Source organism: Chelonia mydas, chromosome 15, assembly GCF_015237465.2.
Source record: "Chelonia mydas isolate rCheMyd1 chromosome 15, rCheMyd1.pri.v2, whole genome shotgun sequence".
In the NCBI taxonomy this organism is placed as follows: Eukaryota; Metazoa; Chordata; order Testudines; family Cheloniidae; genus Chelonia; species Chelonia mydas.
In genome coordinates this window covers 8,897,028-8,912,288 of record NC_057856.1, presented here as the reverse complement: position 1 = coordinate 8,912,288, position 15,261 = coordinate 8,897,028, and the positions used below count along the sequence as shown (strand labels likewise).

General features: G+C 48.5%; 1 protein-coding gene across 3 annotated transcripts in view; it reads left to right on the top strand.

The window, feature by feature from the left end:
- Positions 1-15,261, top strand: part of KSR2 (kinase suppressor of ras 2) — a 295,477-nt gene that overhangs the window by 198,745 nt on the left and 81,471 nt on the right. For all 3 annotated transcript variants that reach the window (XM_043529547.1, XM_043529546.1, XM_027834074.3), the window contains 2 exons: positions 7,258-7,306; positions 9,840-10,207. In XM_043529547.1, coding sequence (XP_043385482.1) covers positions 7,258-7,306; positions 9,840-10,207 — 417 coding nt within the window. The remainder of the gene's footprint in view (positions 1-7,257; positions 7,307-9,839; positions 10,208-15,261) is intronic.

Genomic DNA, 15,261 nt, shown 5'->3' with positions numbered 1-15,261 from the left:
CTCATGAGATAGGTTGTACAGCTGTCACTCCTGCCTTCTGGTCCATAAATAAATACATTCACATCAGAGGTATGTTGTAGTAAAGTAAGCTCAGGAGTGTGGAGAAATTATAAAGCTTTGAGCCAGATTCTGATCTCACTTACACCAATGAAACTCTGAAGTAACTGCGTTGACATCAGGGATGTTGCTCTGGATTTACCGCCAGGGTAGTTGAGAAGCCGTTGTGGAAAGCCGGCTGTAATCGGTGCACTATTAGAAATAGATCGTATTATTAATACTGGTATTGTTAAAAGCAAGGTGTGGAAACCGGCTTACCTGGCTGTACAGCAGGTGTAACAGATAGAAACAATATGGTTGTGTGTTAGGCTGGTATTTGCTACCGTTTTCTGCCAGTTAAACTCTCAGGACTCTCTTCTCATTTATACTGGTTCTGTGCAACTATAACTCCATTGATTCCAGTGGAGTAACTCTAAATTTACATTGGCACATGACAGGGTGGTCAGTTCTTGTCTTAAAATTTTCCTCTGAAAGGTTTCCACAGCACATTTAACACTTGAGACCCCATTCTCGTTGACACTTAAGACCCCTTTACTCTGCTCTGGCAAAATAGTCTAGGTATAAATGAGAAGTAGACTCCAGAAATGTAAAATACCTAAAGTTGGAGCCAGAAGGAATGACCAAAGACCAGAGTGTGCAGAGAGGACGCAAAGCAGTCTCTTCACTGGAAGTAAACTGATTCAGCGGTCTGTGATAGAGGGACCTGGGGGATTTAACTGAGAGTATGTCTACACTGGCAGAGTTACAGCTCCGGCAGTTACAGCGCCGATCAGAGAGCGCTGACGGGACACCGCTGTTGTGTGGTCACGCTGTCAGCTGCCTGGGCAATAGCATGTTCACACTTGCAGCAGTATTCGGAGTGGTGCACTCTGGGCAGCTATCCCCCAGAGCACCTCTTTCTCTTCTGCCGCTAAGAGCTGTGGGAAGGTGAAGGGGGTCACGGAGCATCCTGGGTCCTATCCCAATGCCCCATGGTGCATTGCTTCGCATCCCAGCAATCCCTGTGCTTCCATCCACATTTGGTGCCATCTTTCAATAGTTTGTGTACTGCGCGCTCTGCCTCTTCGATCTGCAGGCATGGATCCTGTGCTGTTGACCAATATGCTGCCCGCTCTCACTAACACATGACGAGTGGCAGTGGAGTTATTCCTTAAACCACAAAGGCAAGAGGAGTGCGACATTGATCTCCCCACGTGCAGTAGCTATGACACGAGATTGCTTGTGGCATTCACAGAGGCACTGACCACAGTGGAACGCCGCTGTTGGGCTCAGGAAACCAGCACTGAGTGGTGGGATCACATCGTGATGCACGTCTGGGATGACGAGCAGTGGCTGCAGAACTTTCAAATGAGGAAAGCTACATTCATGGGACTGTGTGAGGAACTCACCCCAGCCCTGTGGTACAAGGACATGAGAGTGAGAGCTGACCTGCCATTGGAGAAGCACATGGCGATTGCACTGTGGAAGCTGGCTACTCCAGACTGCTACCGATCGGTCGCTAACCAGTTCGGAGTGGGGAAAGTCAACTGTTGGACTCGTGTTGATGGAAGTGTGCAGGGCCATTAATCTCATCCTACTCTGAAAGACCGTGATTAATAAGAATTTTTATTATAAACTGGGGATGCATCACTTGGAAGTAACAGAGGAGAAGAAGGACCTCAGAGTATTGGTTGATAACAGGATGACTAGGAGCTGCCAATGTGATATGGCCGTGAAAAAAGCTAATGTGGTCTTTGGATGCCACAGGCGAGATATTTCCAGTAGAGATAAGGAGGTGTTACTACTCTTATACAAGGCACTGGTGAGACCTCATCTGGAATATTGTGTGCAGTTCTGGTCTCCCATGTTTAAGAAAGATGAATTCAAACTGGAACAGGTACAGAAAAGGGTTACTAGGATGATCCGAGGAATGGAAAACCTGACTTATGAAAGGAGACTCAAAGAGCTTGGCTTGTTTAGCCTAACCAAAAGAAGGCTGAGGGGAGATATGATTGCACTCTATAAATATATCAGAGGGATAAATACCACGGAGGGAGAAGAATTATTTAAGCTCAGTACCAATGTGGACACAAGAACAAATGGCTATAAACTGGCCATCAGGAAGTTTAGACTTGAAATTAGACTAAGGTTTTTAACCATCAGAGGAGTGAAGTTCTGGAACAGGCTTCCAAGGGAAGCAGTGGGGGCAAAAGACATATCTGGCTTCAAGACTAAGCTTGTTAAGTTTATGGAAGTGATGATATGATGGGATAGCCTAATTTTGGCAATTAATTGATCTTCGACTATTAGCGGTAGATATGCCCAGTGGCCTGTGATGGGATGTCAGATCTGGTGGGACCTGAGTTGTTACAGAGAATTCTTTCCTTGGTGTCTGGCGGGTAAGTTTTGCCCACGGGCTCAGGGTTTAGTGATCACCATATTTGGGGTCGGGAAGGAACTTTCCTGCAGGGCAGATTGGCAGAGGCCCTGGGACTTTTTTGCCTTCCTCTGCAGCGTGGGGCACGGGTCACTTGCTGGAGGATTCTTTGCACCTCGAAGTCTTTAAACCACGATTTGAGGACTTCAGTTGCTCAGACATAGGTCAGAGGCTTGTTACAGGAGTGGGTGGATTAGATTCTTTGGCCTGCGTTGTGCAGGAAGTAAGACTAGACTATCATAATGGTCCCTTCTGACCTTAAAGTCTATGAGTCTATGACTCTGGGCAATGTGTGTGACACTGTGGATGGCTTTGGACAAATGGGCTTCCCTAACTGCAGAGAGGCGATGATGGCATGCATATTCCAATTCTGGCACCAGACCACCTAGCCACTAAGTACATTAATTGGAAGGGGTATTTCTCTATGGTTCTCCAGGCACTTGTGGATCACCGTGGGCGTTTCACGGACTTTAACGCAGGCTGTTCTGGAAAGGTGCATCTTTTGGAACACTGGTCTGTTCAGGAAGCTGCCAGCAGGGACTTTCTTCCCGGATCAGAATATCACTGAAGGGGAAATCAAAATGCCCATTGTGATCCTGGGAGACCCTGCCTGCCCCTTAATGAAGCCATACACGGGGCACCTTGACACCAGCAAGGGGTGGTTCAACAACAGGCAGGGCAAGTGCAGAATGATTGTTGAGTGTGCTTTTGGCTGTTTAAAGTCCCGCTGGTGCTGCCTATATGGGAATCTGGACCTGGTCAATGACAATATTCTGATGCTTATAGCCGTGTGCCGTACAGTCCATAATATTTGTGAAGGAAAGTGTGAAAGCTTCACTCAGGGCTGAACCGCTGAGGCTCAGCACCTGGAGGCTGAATTTGAACAGCCAGAGACCAGGGCTATTAGAGGGGTGCAGCGTAGGGCCATAAGGATCAGGGATGTCGTGAGGCAGCAATTTGAAGCGGAAAGCCACTAATATTTGTTGCTGTGCTCGGGAGTTCAGTGCTTGTAATAGTAGGAGGTGATTGTGATTGGTGCAGATGATGCACTATGAAGGTGTAAGAATATTGCGTGTTGTTTTGCAGGGCTCTGCTTGCTTTCAATTAATGGAATAAAGATTGCTTTCAAACCAACACAATTATTTTATTAAAAAACAGCAACTGGAAGAGTAGGACAAACAAAAAATACACATCAGCACTGAGGGGGATGGAGGAAGGGAGGGTCCGGGATGGTTAAAGATTTGTGTATGTCCAGGTATCCTATCCATCCTTGTCCTTTGGAGTACAGTGCAGTGGATACTGTACTTCAGCAGGGCTAAACTGCAGGGCGACGGGTGTTGAGTGCAGTGGGTCCTGGGAGTCTGCAGGGCTGGACTCTGACGGGGCAGGAGCAGAATGCAACAGGTACAGATTGGAGCCAGGAGGTTGATAGGAGTGTGTTGGCGGTGTCTGGGGGGCACATGGGAAAGTTTTGCGACAGCAGCTGCAGGGGAGGGCGGCCGCGGAGCTGCTCGGTTTGCAGTGCTTGTAGCGCCTGGAGCATGTCACCTTGGCGCTCCTTAATGTTTAAGAGCTGCTCTGTGGCTTCGTTCTGGCACGCTGCGTTCTCCTTTCGGTCCCTCTTCTCGCTGTCCTGCCACGCCTTCAGTTCTTGTTTTTTGGCCGTGAAGTGCATCATGACATCACACAGAAAGTCCTCGTTAGTTCTTCGTGGCTGCTTTCTAATTCTGCCCAGCGATAACAAAGAGGGAGGCTGGGCTCCCAAGGTCATATCTGAGAAGCCAAAATGCAACATTTTACAGAAGCAGTGTTGTTTGCAACACACAGACCACTGATTTAAAACACAGCCACTGTTCACACACCTGTCACTAACTGGCTGACCCCAGGCAAGCACACGTGAGCCATAAGACCCCCAAAATGGTGAGTAACCGCAGGGGCAGGGGAAATCAGTGTTCCAGGACCGTACTGTTCACTGGGCACGTGGCTCTTGGGGAGAGCCGGCACTGTGTGTGGGGGGGGCCTTATAATCATTACTGTCCCCACATTTTCCACAGGCTGTGTTCATTATGGAAGCTATCTCGTTGCTGAGGGTGAGCACGGAATCAAGGGAGGGTCTTCTCCAGGACTGCGGCGTCTGCCCTGGCCCTTATGCGGCTTGCCTGTGTGCAGCAGTGGTCCCCCCTCCTAGTGATGGCAGAGTGGTGAGGGAAAGTTACCCTTCATGGGGCAAGAAACAAAGCAGCTCTGCTAAAGAACCTGCGGCAGCGGCTTGCCCAGTATCTCCGTGAGAGTTTCCTGGAGATCTCTGAGGCAGATTCCCATGAAGTGAGGGAGTCAATCCACACCCTGTTCCGCCGCTCAGACTAGGCATGTGTTGGTACGTCCATCATCCAGATACAAGCCTGCTTTCTGCAACCCTCCTGCCCCCGACAACTCGCTTCAGCGATTCCCAAAGTCGAAGCCACTTACCAGGGCCCTCCTCTCCTGTTTGCGCTTCTCCAAGCTCTGACAGCTGTGACTGGCTAGCCTCCTCTGGGGTAGAGAAGAGCTCCTGGCTGCATGAATCTCTGACCTCCGAGTCATCCTCTGCCTCTGGGTCCCTCTCCCCATCCTTGTTCAAGGTTCCTCCTCCTGGCTCGGTCCACTCTCGACTGGCACGCGAGCAACCGAAGTATCCACAGGGGACATTCGCAGTGGAGCAGGGGTCGCCACCGAGTATCGCATCCAGCTCTCTATAGAACCGGCAGCTTGTGGTCGCAGTACCGGAGCGGCGGTTTGCCTCCCATGCTCTTCAGCTCCTTCACTTTGACCCTACGTTGCAATGTGTCCCTGTCATGGCCCCTTTCTGTCCTGTATCGTGAAATCTGTCCGTAGGTATCATAATTCCTATGGCTGGAGCGCAGCTGGGGCTGGACAGCCTCCTCTCCACAAATGCTGATGAGGTCCAGCAGCTCGGCATTGCTCCAAGCAGGGGATCGCCTGGTGCGTGGAGAAGGCGTGGTCATCAGGAAAGATGCGCTGAGACCACTGCATGCATCATCGAGGAAACAGGAAGGGAACGTTCAAAATTCCCAAGGAATTTAAGGGATGGGGATGACGATTGGTCACCTGAGGGCAGGGCAGTAGAGTTCAAACCGATGACCAGAGAGGTGAGAACAGGCATTGTGGGACACCTCCCGGAGGCCAATTGCAGCACTGTAATCGACCAGGGTGTCTACACTGGCACCGCGGTGCTGTAGCCCTGGCGCAGAAAGCTCTATGCCTCTCGTCGGGGTGGTGTTTTTACAGCACTGCAACTGCTCCATTTCTGCGCGCTAAGTGGCTTGGCAGTGTGTCCACCTTGGGAGTTACACCGCAGGAAGCTGCTTTACTGCGCAGAAACTTACCAGTGTAGACAAGGCCTGACAGTAACATACAAGTGTAAGATTGAATCAGCAGCTGCATATAATTCAGCTTAAACCGAGCAGTGCATAACAGCGGTTTGCAGAAACAAATATTTTCATGGTCTCTGATACTCTAATAGCAGTTACACTAAGGAGGACAGGCAGGGCTATGGCATGTGAATGCCCATGGGGCCTGGGCTAGGCTAACCAAGCCCTTGCTTTCCTGCACTCACCAACAATCTCCGTTGTATCTACTTTCAGTACTGTCCTCCTTTAGTACTACAAACTATCCACACTGTTACTGCTAATACTGCTTTGTGAATTCCTTACTGTGAATCCTTATTTATTGCTACTGACACTGTGGTAGCACCCTAGGCATGCACCACGATCCCAGTGCACTAGGTGCTGTCCAAACACAGAACAAAAATACCATCCCTGCCCCAAAGGGCTTCCAGTCTCATACAATACTGTTCCTGGGCAAGACCCCAAGGCTCCTAACCAGTGTTTTGTTCTGTCCTTCTTCAGGCAAACTCCCTCAAGTCAACAGAAGTTCCCTGATGTAAGGACAGAGTAAAACCTCACCAAGGACTACAGGATATGGCTTAATAGTTAGTTGGCAGCACCTGGGACTCTTATGTGCTCCAGTCCTGCAAGCAGTAATGCGTGTGAGGACCTTTACTCACCTCAGTGGTTCCGGTAGCTCTGTGGGGCTACTCCTGTGAGTATAGGCTGGCCTTTGCAAGATCAGGGCCCTACGGAGCAAGCGTCATTAAGGATGTCAGACTCGCAGCCTATCCGAGGCACCATAGTGACATCATAATTACGTCCAGCACTGTAAAGGCGATCTCTGTTTCCAAGCCCTGCTTACCAGGTGCAATGGGGAGCTAGTATCCAAGCTGTATAGGAAGTCTCTACAATCCTCCCATTTTGGTGACCCAGAAGTTCTAAAATTATGACAGTCAAAAAAAAAAATTCCTCTTTTCTCTTATGCCAAATAGATGTGTCTCACCTGTGTCTTCATCTCCCAGTACATGTGCTAGAGAGAACTATGCACTTTCCTGCCTTCCTAGGACAGGGGCATCCTTTGGTTCTCAGACCCCTTTGTTATATTAACTGGTGATGGGTTCAAGCCACAGAACTGGAGGGCGGGGGGTGGTGGTAATTGGGACAGGGGTAGGGGAGGGGCCTGTTCAGATCTGTCTCTGAAATTAGCATGTCAGCAAGGCATGTAGAAAGCCCGAGATTCCTGCACGCTGTTTTCTTTTGTCTTGCGAGAGGCTGAGCTGGAGGGAAGCCGGAGCTTACGGCCATGTCCTGGGGCTGCTGTGCAGTGTCGGGGCACAGAACGTAGGGAACGTTCCATGCACGTGGTGGCATATTAACTTGTTTTGTTTTTAACAGCCTTGAAGGAAATCCATTGCTTCAAATTGAAGTGGAGCCAACGTCTGAGGTAAGAGACATGCGATGCTACTGCAGGCTTTTCATTTCCTTTGGAGAATGAAAGGAAAACTTTACGACCTGAACTCTGTTAAAACAAGACCCTGCCGCGGCCTAATGTTTTGGCATCTTGCCCCCTTTATGATCTATAGCTCTTCTCAGAGACAATTATATGGAGCTGGCTGGCCTCGGCATTGTGCTTAATGGACTGTTCTATTCTATACATCTCAGAGTCCATTGCACTGAAGCTGGCATAAAATTTGCATCTCCACTGTGAGCTGGCCTGCAATTGAATTAATGGATGGATCGGATTCTACTCCCACTTATGCTGGCTTTAGTGGAATTACAGCAGTGGGAACAAACAGAGAACCAGGTTGGAGGGAGAATTGCCTCCTTGCTATCCCCAGTAGCTCAGTGGGAGGCAGGGTATAAGGGGGTCAACACAGACTTTTAAGCTTTTCATAACAGATACCAGAATGGTGGGTCTCTGCTCAGACCAGGTGCAGAGCATAGATCTAACAGGCACGTCTGAAAAACCATCCTAAGGCTCGAAGTGATTGTGGAGCACAGGTTCCACTGACTGTCAATGTTATGTGTGCTCTGAAGTCACTTAGGCACTTCTAAAAGTCCCATCCTGAAAGCAAAAGGGCCTCATTCTCGGCTCAGTTGCATGTATGCATGTTGCATTTATGCCCATGTAACTCCATTCACTTCTATGATGCTACATCAGTGCAACAGAGCAGATGATCAGACCTCAAATGTGTCACAATAACATCAGAAATTAGTAAAATAACATAGATACATTCCGGCCTAAGTCTCTCTAGTTTTCCCTGGTATTTGTAAATCCTTGAATTTGTCTGTCTGTTATAGATCACTACAATACCTGAGTGCCTTCCACCTAAAAGCAACTACAGTAGCAAAGTCCCTTCATGGCTACCTTCAAGTCAATCTGTCCATCACAGTAATGTGTGTATCTGCCAGAGCGCACTGAATGCAGTGAAAAATTATTTGAATTAATTAACAATGAACAATGGCAAAATTCACCCATGAATCATATTTGATCAGCTCAAGTATCTGTCTCTCCTGATAGTAAAAAGAAAAGGAGGACTTGTGGCACCTTAGAGACTAACAAATTTATTAGAGCACAAGCTTTTGTGAGCTACAGCTCACTTCATCGGATGCATTCAGTGGAAAATACAGTGCGGAGATTTATATACACAGAGACCATGAAACAATGGGTGTTACCATACACACTGTAACGAGAGTGATCAGGTAAGGTGAGCTATTACCAGCAGGGGGAGGCCCTTTTGTAGTGATGATCAAGGTAGGCCATTTCCAGCAGTTGACAAGAACGTCTGACGAACAGCGGGGGTGTGTGTGTGGGTGTGTGTGGGGGGAATAAACATGGGGAAATAGTGTGTGTCTGTCTGATCTTCTACTTACCGTTCTTCCGAGGGATTTTTTTTCATATGGTCCAAATTCTGCTCTTGTTTACCCTGTTGAAGGCAGTTTGCACCAGTATTAACAAGAGCAGAAGTTTGGCCAATAATATATTTATATTTCAGTATAGTCTGTATAGGAATACCTGTATTTCGTGTGTGGGTGTAGGGGATTAGCCTCTCAAATTTACACAAAACTTGCTAAGACATCTCATAAAGAAAGAAACTCAGGATAGTTCTGAGAGAGTTTCAATCTGCAACAATCTGCAATTACTCTGCAGTAATCGTGGGGAATCTTGGCGAGGCGAGGCTGAGCTTTGCAGGCTCCAGTGTTGGTGTCGGAAAAGCTATCCAAGAAAATACGCTGTTGCATTTCAACCTCTTGCTTTGAGCGTTTGCCACTGTGCAAGTTTCCATGGAGACTCACTGCAAACAAATGTTTCATTTCCCCTTTCCAATGCCCCAAAGCACAATCTGGCTAGGTCCAGGCAGTCGCTCGCGAACTTTCTGGTGCTCTCCACGTGAACCTGGTAGCTTTCTCTCCATGTCGGAAGGAGTGCTAGAGACTGGAGCTCTGGCAGGTTTTCATACAATCCAGCTTTCCTGGGCTCTGCTTGTGTCCCCTATTAATGCTAATCCCCAAGCCCCTCACTCTTGGCCTCACTCTCAAGCAGCCTCCAAGAAGCGCTGGTACAACACTAGCTAATCCCCTTCTCGGCAGAGACCTGGCACCTCCTCTCCGAGTTCCCCTGCCATCTGGTTAATAGACTGCCTTGACGTTGTGGTGTCTTCCAAATCCTCCATCTGCCACCTAACCAGAGGAGGAGGAAGAATCGGGGGAGGGGAGAGGTGGGGATTAGGGCACTCCCAGGATGTGGTTTTGAGCATACCTGGGTTCTTAGAAACACATGTTCTGGCAAAAAGCAATCCTGGGAGGCAGCTTGTGGCCAGGATTGTTGCATCGCTGGGAACTGCTCCACCTGGTTTAGTGGGTGTTCATTGATGAGTAGTGGAAACACATGTTCCTGCTCCCTACATGCACAGAGGCTGTGAAAATGATGCTGGCTGACCCCGCTCAGGTAAGCCACCCCATTTGTCTCCCCACAGAACGAGGAGGGGAATGACGAGGCCGAAGAGTCTGAGGATGACTTCGAGGAGATGAACCTGTCCCTCCTCTCCGCTCGCCACTTCCCACGCAAGGCCAGCCAGACCAGCATCTTCCTCCAGGAGTGGGACATCCCCTTCGAGCAGCTGGAGATCGGAGAGCTGATCGGCAAAGGCCGCTTCGGCCAAGTGTTCCATGGTCGCTGGCACGGCGAGGTGGCCATACGCCTCATCGACATCGAGAGGGACAACGAGGACCAGCTGAAGGCCTTCAAGCGGGAGGTGATGGCCTACAGGCAGACGCGGCACGAGAACGTGGTGCTGTTCATGGGGGCCTGCATGAGCCCTCCCCACCTCGCCATCATCACTAGGTAAGCCGCGGGCTCTGCCATCAAGCTGGGCAGCTGTCGCTAATCCATTAAAGAACACGCGGGGCAGGCCATCAAAGCTATGTGGTAGCTCATGCAGTCCTAGTGAGGGCCTGGGATATGTTGGCCCTATAATACAGGGCATGGCCTTCTCCTGACTGAGCTGCAGGAGATAACGCTTTGGCACACCAGAGAGAGGCCTGGGCTTTTGGAACCTGTATATGTGGCTGTGATATCTGAGATTAGAGGATCTGGAGGCTCTAGCATCTTCTGGGACACGTGCTTCTCTTCTTGAGGAACCAAAGATCTAGGGATCAGTCCTGCCTGCATTGGAGTTGATGGCTAAGCTCTGGCTGATGTAATTGAAAGCAAGGAGCCAGCCACTGGTATGTTACAGCTGTCTGTATGTTCCTCTAGGGGCAGTTACAACTGACCTCCTTGGACAACTGAACTGCCCAGTATAGACTATGCTGATTAGTACCTTGTAAAGGCTTCTGAATTTGGTCATGAGCGAGAAGTGCTGTTGGTTTGAACTAGGAGGGACGTCACACACTTTGGGTGTGAATGTGGCAGCGTAGACCTCTAAATGCAATTCATGGAATTGCTGTGCTATCCGCTTGTCTTGTGTGTGTGAAGCCAAGTGATGACAGTTTCTGAAAACTAGCATATGAATGGTGCCTCTCTGCTGGAATTAGGTCTAATTATGTAAGCCAGCTGACTATGTGGTGGTTTGCCACTGTGTAAGGACAACAGACTGCCTACCGGTTCCACAGATAACTTGGTGCTTTGCTGGTGTTGTGAAATATTCTCAAGCATCTGATTTCGAGGGTCTGCTGGGTTTGAAGGTCACCCGCACCCCCATGGGTGTGGTGACCTTCACCACAGCTTTTAATAGTGAACATGGCAGAATTTCCTGGTCCATCTTCTGAGGGCCGTGCCTCAGGAGGGTATGGCAGGGCCCTAAGTAATTACAATGAAAGCTAGCAAATACTGTGTATCTGGGTTCCCCTATAATGCTGTGCGAGCCATCACGGAAAGGGTCAAACTTAGAAACGGACAATAATCACCCTATAATATTTAACCAATATTTACATGGTCAATGGTCAAGTTATGACATGGGTGGGTAGTTACACAATTATTGATGCTCAGACTGGATTAGTTTCTTCACCCTAGCAGAGAGGCAGGCGGTAGCCAGTCTCTATACAATAATAATACATTTATATAGCACTTTACATGTTCAAGGCACCGTACAGACATTAACCAATGAATCCTCACAATGTCCCCAAGAAATAGGTCTGTACACATTGTTCCCATGTAGCAGATGGGAGAACTGAGGCATGGAGGTGAAATAATGTGCACAAGGCCACGCAACAAGTCAGTAGCAGAGTCCGGATTAGAGCTCAGGACCTCCTGACTCCTAACCCTGTGCTCATTTCCCCAGACCTCCCTGCCTACAGCTGCAAAAAAAAATAAAATAAAATAAAAAAGGAGGGCGCAAGAATGTATGCACCTGTTAGAGGCACCTGCTAGAGGGGATTCTGCCTTTGAAAACCTGGTCCAAGTTGTCCACTCTCCTCTCCTAATCCTTACTCAGTGGTCACCAAATCTTGCTGTGCAATACGATTAAATAATTTATCTTCTTATTGGATGGCTTCCCTCATGTGACAAGCTCCACAAGACTGCTCTGTTAGCAGCAAGCACTCGGGGCTTCGGCATCAAATCTTTCCACAGACTAAATTATCATTGAAAAGTTCCTGCAAGGTGAGGCTACATTTCCAGACTTCTCTTGGCAGAATTTCAAAACCCCAGATTATGCGCTGACATTGGAAAGCTTCACAGAGCCATTAGCCATGAAATATTTCCTCATCCCTTTCCCGATCTCCCTTGAAATGGCCCATTCCCAGATTGATTGATCCCAGTTCAATTGAATAATCAGGCACTGGGGAGAAGGGGTTCTTGCTGGCTCACTTTGTGTGCTGTACCTAATGTAATGCCAGGAGAGGCAGTCACCGTACCACATGTCCAGCACTACTGTTATCAATTGCTGCTCTTACTGTGTTTAGTTAAGTTGTCGTTTGCCTCAGCGTTCTGTCTTTCTAAGACATGGTCTTTCAGGTGGCTTGAGTATTTCCAGAGGAAGAGAAGAATGTTTCAGGGCAATCCGAAGAGCGGGGGCGGAACAACTGGAGCAGGGTACAACGGAGAGGGAAAACTTTGAGTGAATATTGGATATAGTTTCTTCAAAGTGAGACTTTGGACTCCTCTCCCAAGGGAAGTGTTCAGAGCCCGATTGATTGGGACACCACAGATTAAACAACATACCGTAGGGAACAGTCCCACGCTGGCCCTTGGGGGATAGTCTAGGTCTCAATTTGATCCTAGAGAGGCTTCCAGTTCTGGATGCTAAGGAGGAGACTCATGCCTGGATGTCTCCCACCTGGAGTTGTCACTGTGGGTTGCTGAGGGGTGGGTTCTTTGCAACCCTTGGTGATGCTGGATGTGTGCAGCAAGCCAGCCCCAAGGCCATGCAGCACTTATGGCCCAGTGGACCCCCTCAAAATAGGGCTGATGGAGGACTGACGCAATGCCTAGTCCTTCGGCTGGCACTCTGCACAGGGGGGACTTACCTGCAATGCAGCACTCACTTTGAAGGCAGAGGGGCAGCTCGAAGGAGCATGTCCTGCCGTTCAAGGTACAGAGGGTTGCAGAAACAGAAAAAGCCCCAGAAGTTGTTGACATCTCTAATTTAGTTTGGGGGATGTGTCTCTTTCCCCAGTGGCAAGTGATGAAAGCAGGGTTGGTTTAATCTGCAGATGGTATTAAAAATCATCTTTGGCACATGAAAAGTAAATGCCTTTATTTTTGCCTGGAATAATCCTCATAAACCCTGGCAGTGAAGTTAAACTGGATTTCAGCTCTCTTACCTGTTAGCAAGTACTCAGTCAAAAATTAAAAACCCATGTTGATCCATTTCTGTAGTGTCCAAAGCCATGCTGGCGTGTTACTTTGTATGGAATTGGCCCTTCCAACCACTGGTGGACGTGGCCTGTGTCTGTTCTCCCTTTGATAGGAATACTGTTGAATGAAACCCTTTGGATGCGTATTTACACAGCATTTAGATTCCATTTAATATCAGGACTCATTTAATATTTTTCTAGCTACAAAACATTTTCTGTCCTAATGCCTTTTTATATAATCCCAGCGAGGTGCCGGTTTTGACATCTTGACAAAATAAATATGTGCACTGTGGTAGCTTGATGCATTAATATTGGGTCTGGAGAGCTTTCGGATCTGCTTTTTCCCCTATGTTTTTAAGGTCAAAGTACAGCTTTATTGGATTGCCCTAAATAGAGCTCATGTCCCTCATGTGTGCCAGCACTGAATGCTTCTGGAACTGACTTTACTCTGTGTACAAACGAGGCTGAATTGGTTTGTATGGTTGGTACCGTTGGTTTGTACGGTTATTTTTAAAATTACAGCTGCTTGTAATGGTGCTGGATGGTGGAGTGCTCCAGCACCCTTGTGCTATGTCCTCTGTAAATGTCCTTTATTATGACTGGGCTGGATAGTTTGGGAAGGTGCAGGGGGCCGGGAGAGAAGATGATTTGCAGATGAATCCCAGTGAATTTTCATTCAAATCCTAGATTTAATCATATTTGTAACACAACCATTATTTCCTCCATTGTTTCCAGACTTCTCATAGAATATCAGGGTTGGAAGGGACCTCAGGAGGTCATCTAGTCCAACCCCCTGCTCAAAGCAGGACCAATCCCCAGTTTTTGCCCCAGATCCCTAAATGGCCCCCTTCTCTGTTCTCCTGCCCGTTCCTCTCCATATTGGGTCCCTCTCCAGGCTCTGGATGGGGGCTTAGGGAGGCCCTGGCTGTGGAATCAGTGGCATCACATGACACAAGTGGGGCTTGTTAAGGAATGACTCTAAATGACCAAGGGCGGTCACAAAGCTTGGGAGAACAGGCTTTCATCCACAAGCTCCTGACACTTCAGCCCTTGCTGTCTGAGTGCCGCTCCCCATGGCTTCATGCAGACATGGGGAAGGGCAGGGGAGGATCTGAGTCTCAAGGGACGCTTGCAAGGGCTGGAGCAGTTGCTCATGATGGGTTCAGTCGGAGAGGAAAGCTCTGTGTCGTTGCCAGGGCATTTCTGTTCACCCTGCCTCCTGTATGGGTCTGGACAGAAGGTTTGGTGGTCCATGGCATCAGATGGCGCAGAGAGGCCCAGACAGATTAGTCAGTGGGTTGGAGGAGATCATCCACGGGGGATCAGTGCTGTTCAACCTCATTCCCTGGCTTGAGGCCGCATTGGGCAGGATCCAGGACACGAGGAGCAGAGAGGTGACACTGAAGAGTATTTATAACTAACTTCTCAGCTAGCTTTGAGGGGAGCCATTGTAGGAGCTTTCTGCTTTTCCCTGTGCTCCTGCTGCAGGGCATGCATAGTGGGGGTGGGTGCCTACCCGCATTACCTGCATGTGCATTGCGGGGGTGGGTGCATACGTGCATTTCTTGCGTGTGCTTGGCGGGGGCCTGGTGCATTACCTGCGTTTGTATGGCGGAGGTCGGGGCCTATGTGTATCCCTGCATGTATTTTGACTCCTAGCCCCTAAAAAGGAAACTAGTATCAATGGGAAAACACTTCATCTAATAAAGTATCTGATCCAATCAGAGCCATTGTTTTTAGTCCTGGACTCATTAATATAAGCAGGTGACTGTGTTGTGTAGCCTAAATCTGCCTTTCCCCAGTCCTGTTTGGATTAGGTTTAGGGCAGGTATCATCCTTAATAGCAACATAATATTTGTGATCTCTGTGCAGGAGATTTACCCTTCATAGGCAAAGAGACAAGGTTTTATTTCTTCTTTTAACAGGCTTACCTAGAAGCAAATAAAGTTCTTACTGTGGCCTTCAGGGAGCGAGGAGACAGTGCATTCAGGAAGGGATTGAGGCACAGTGCTGGGCTCAGGGGATGTCAGTTTGATGGCTTACTTACCACTTGGGGCTCATTAAAGATAAAATCAGTTGAAAAATTCTGAATGTCCTTAC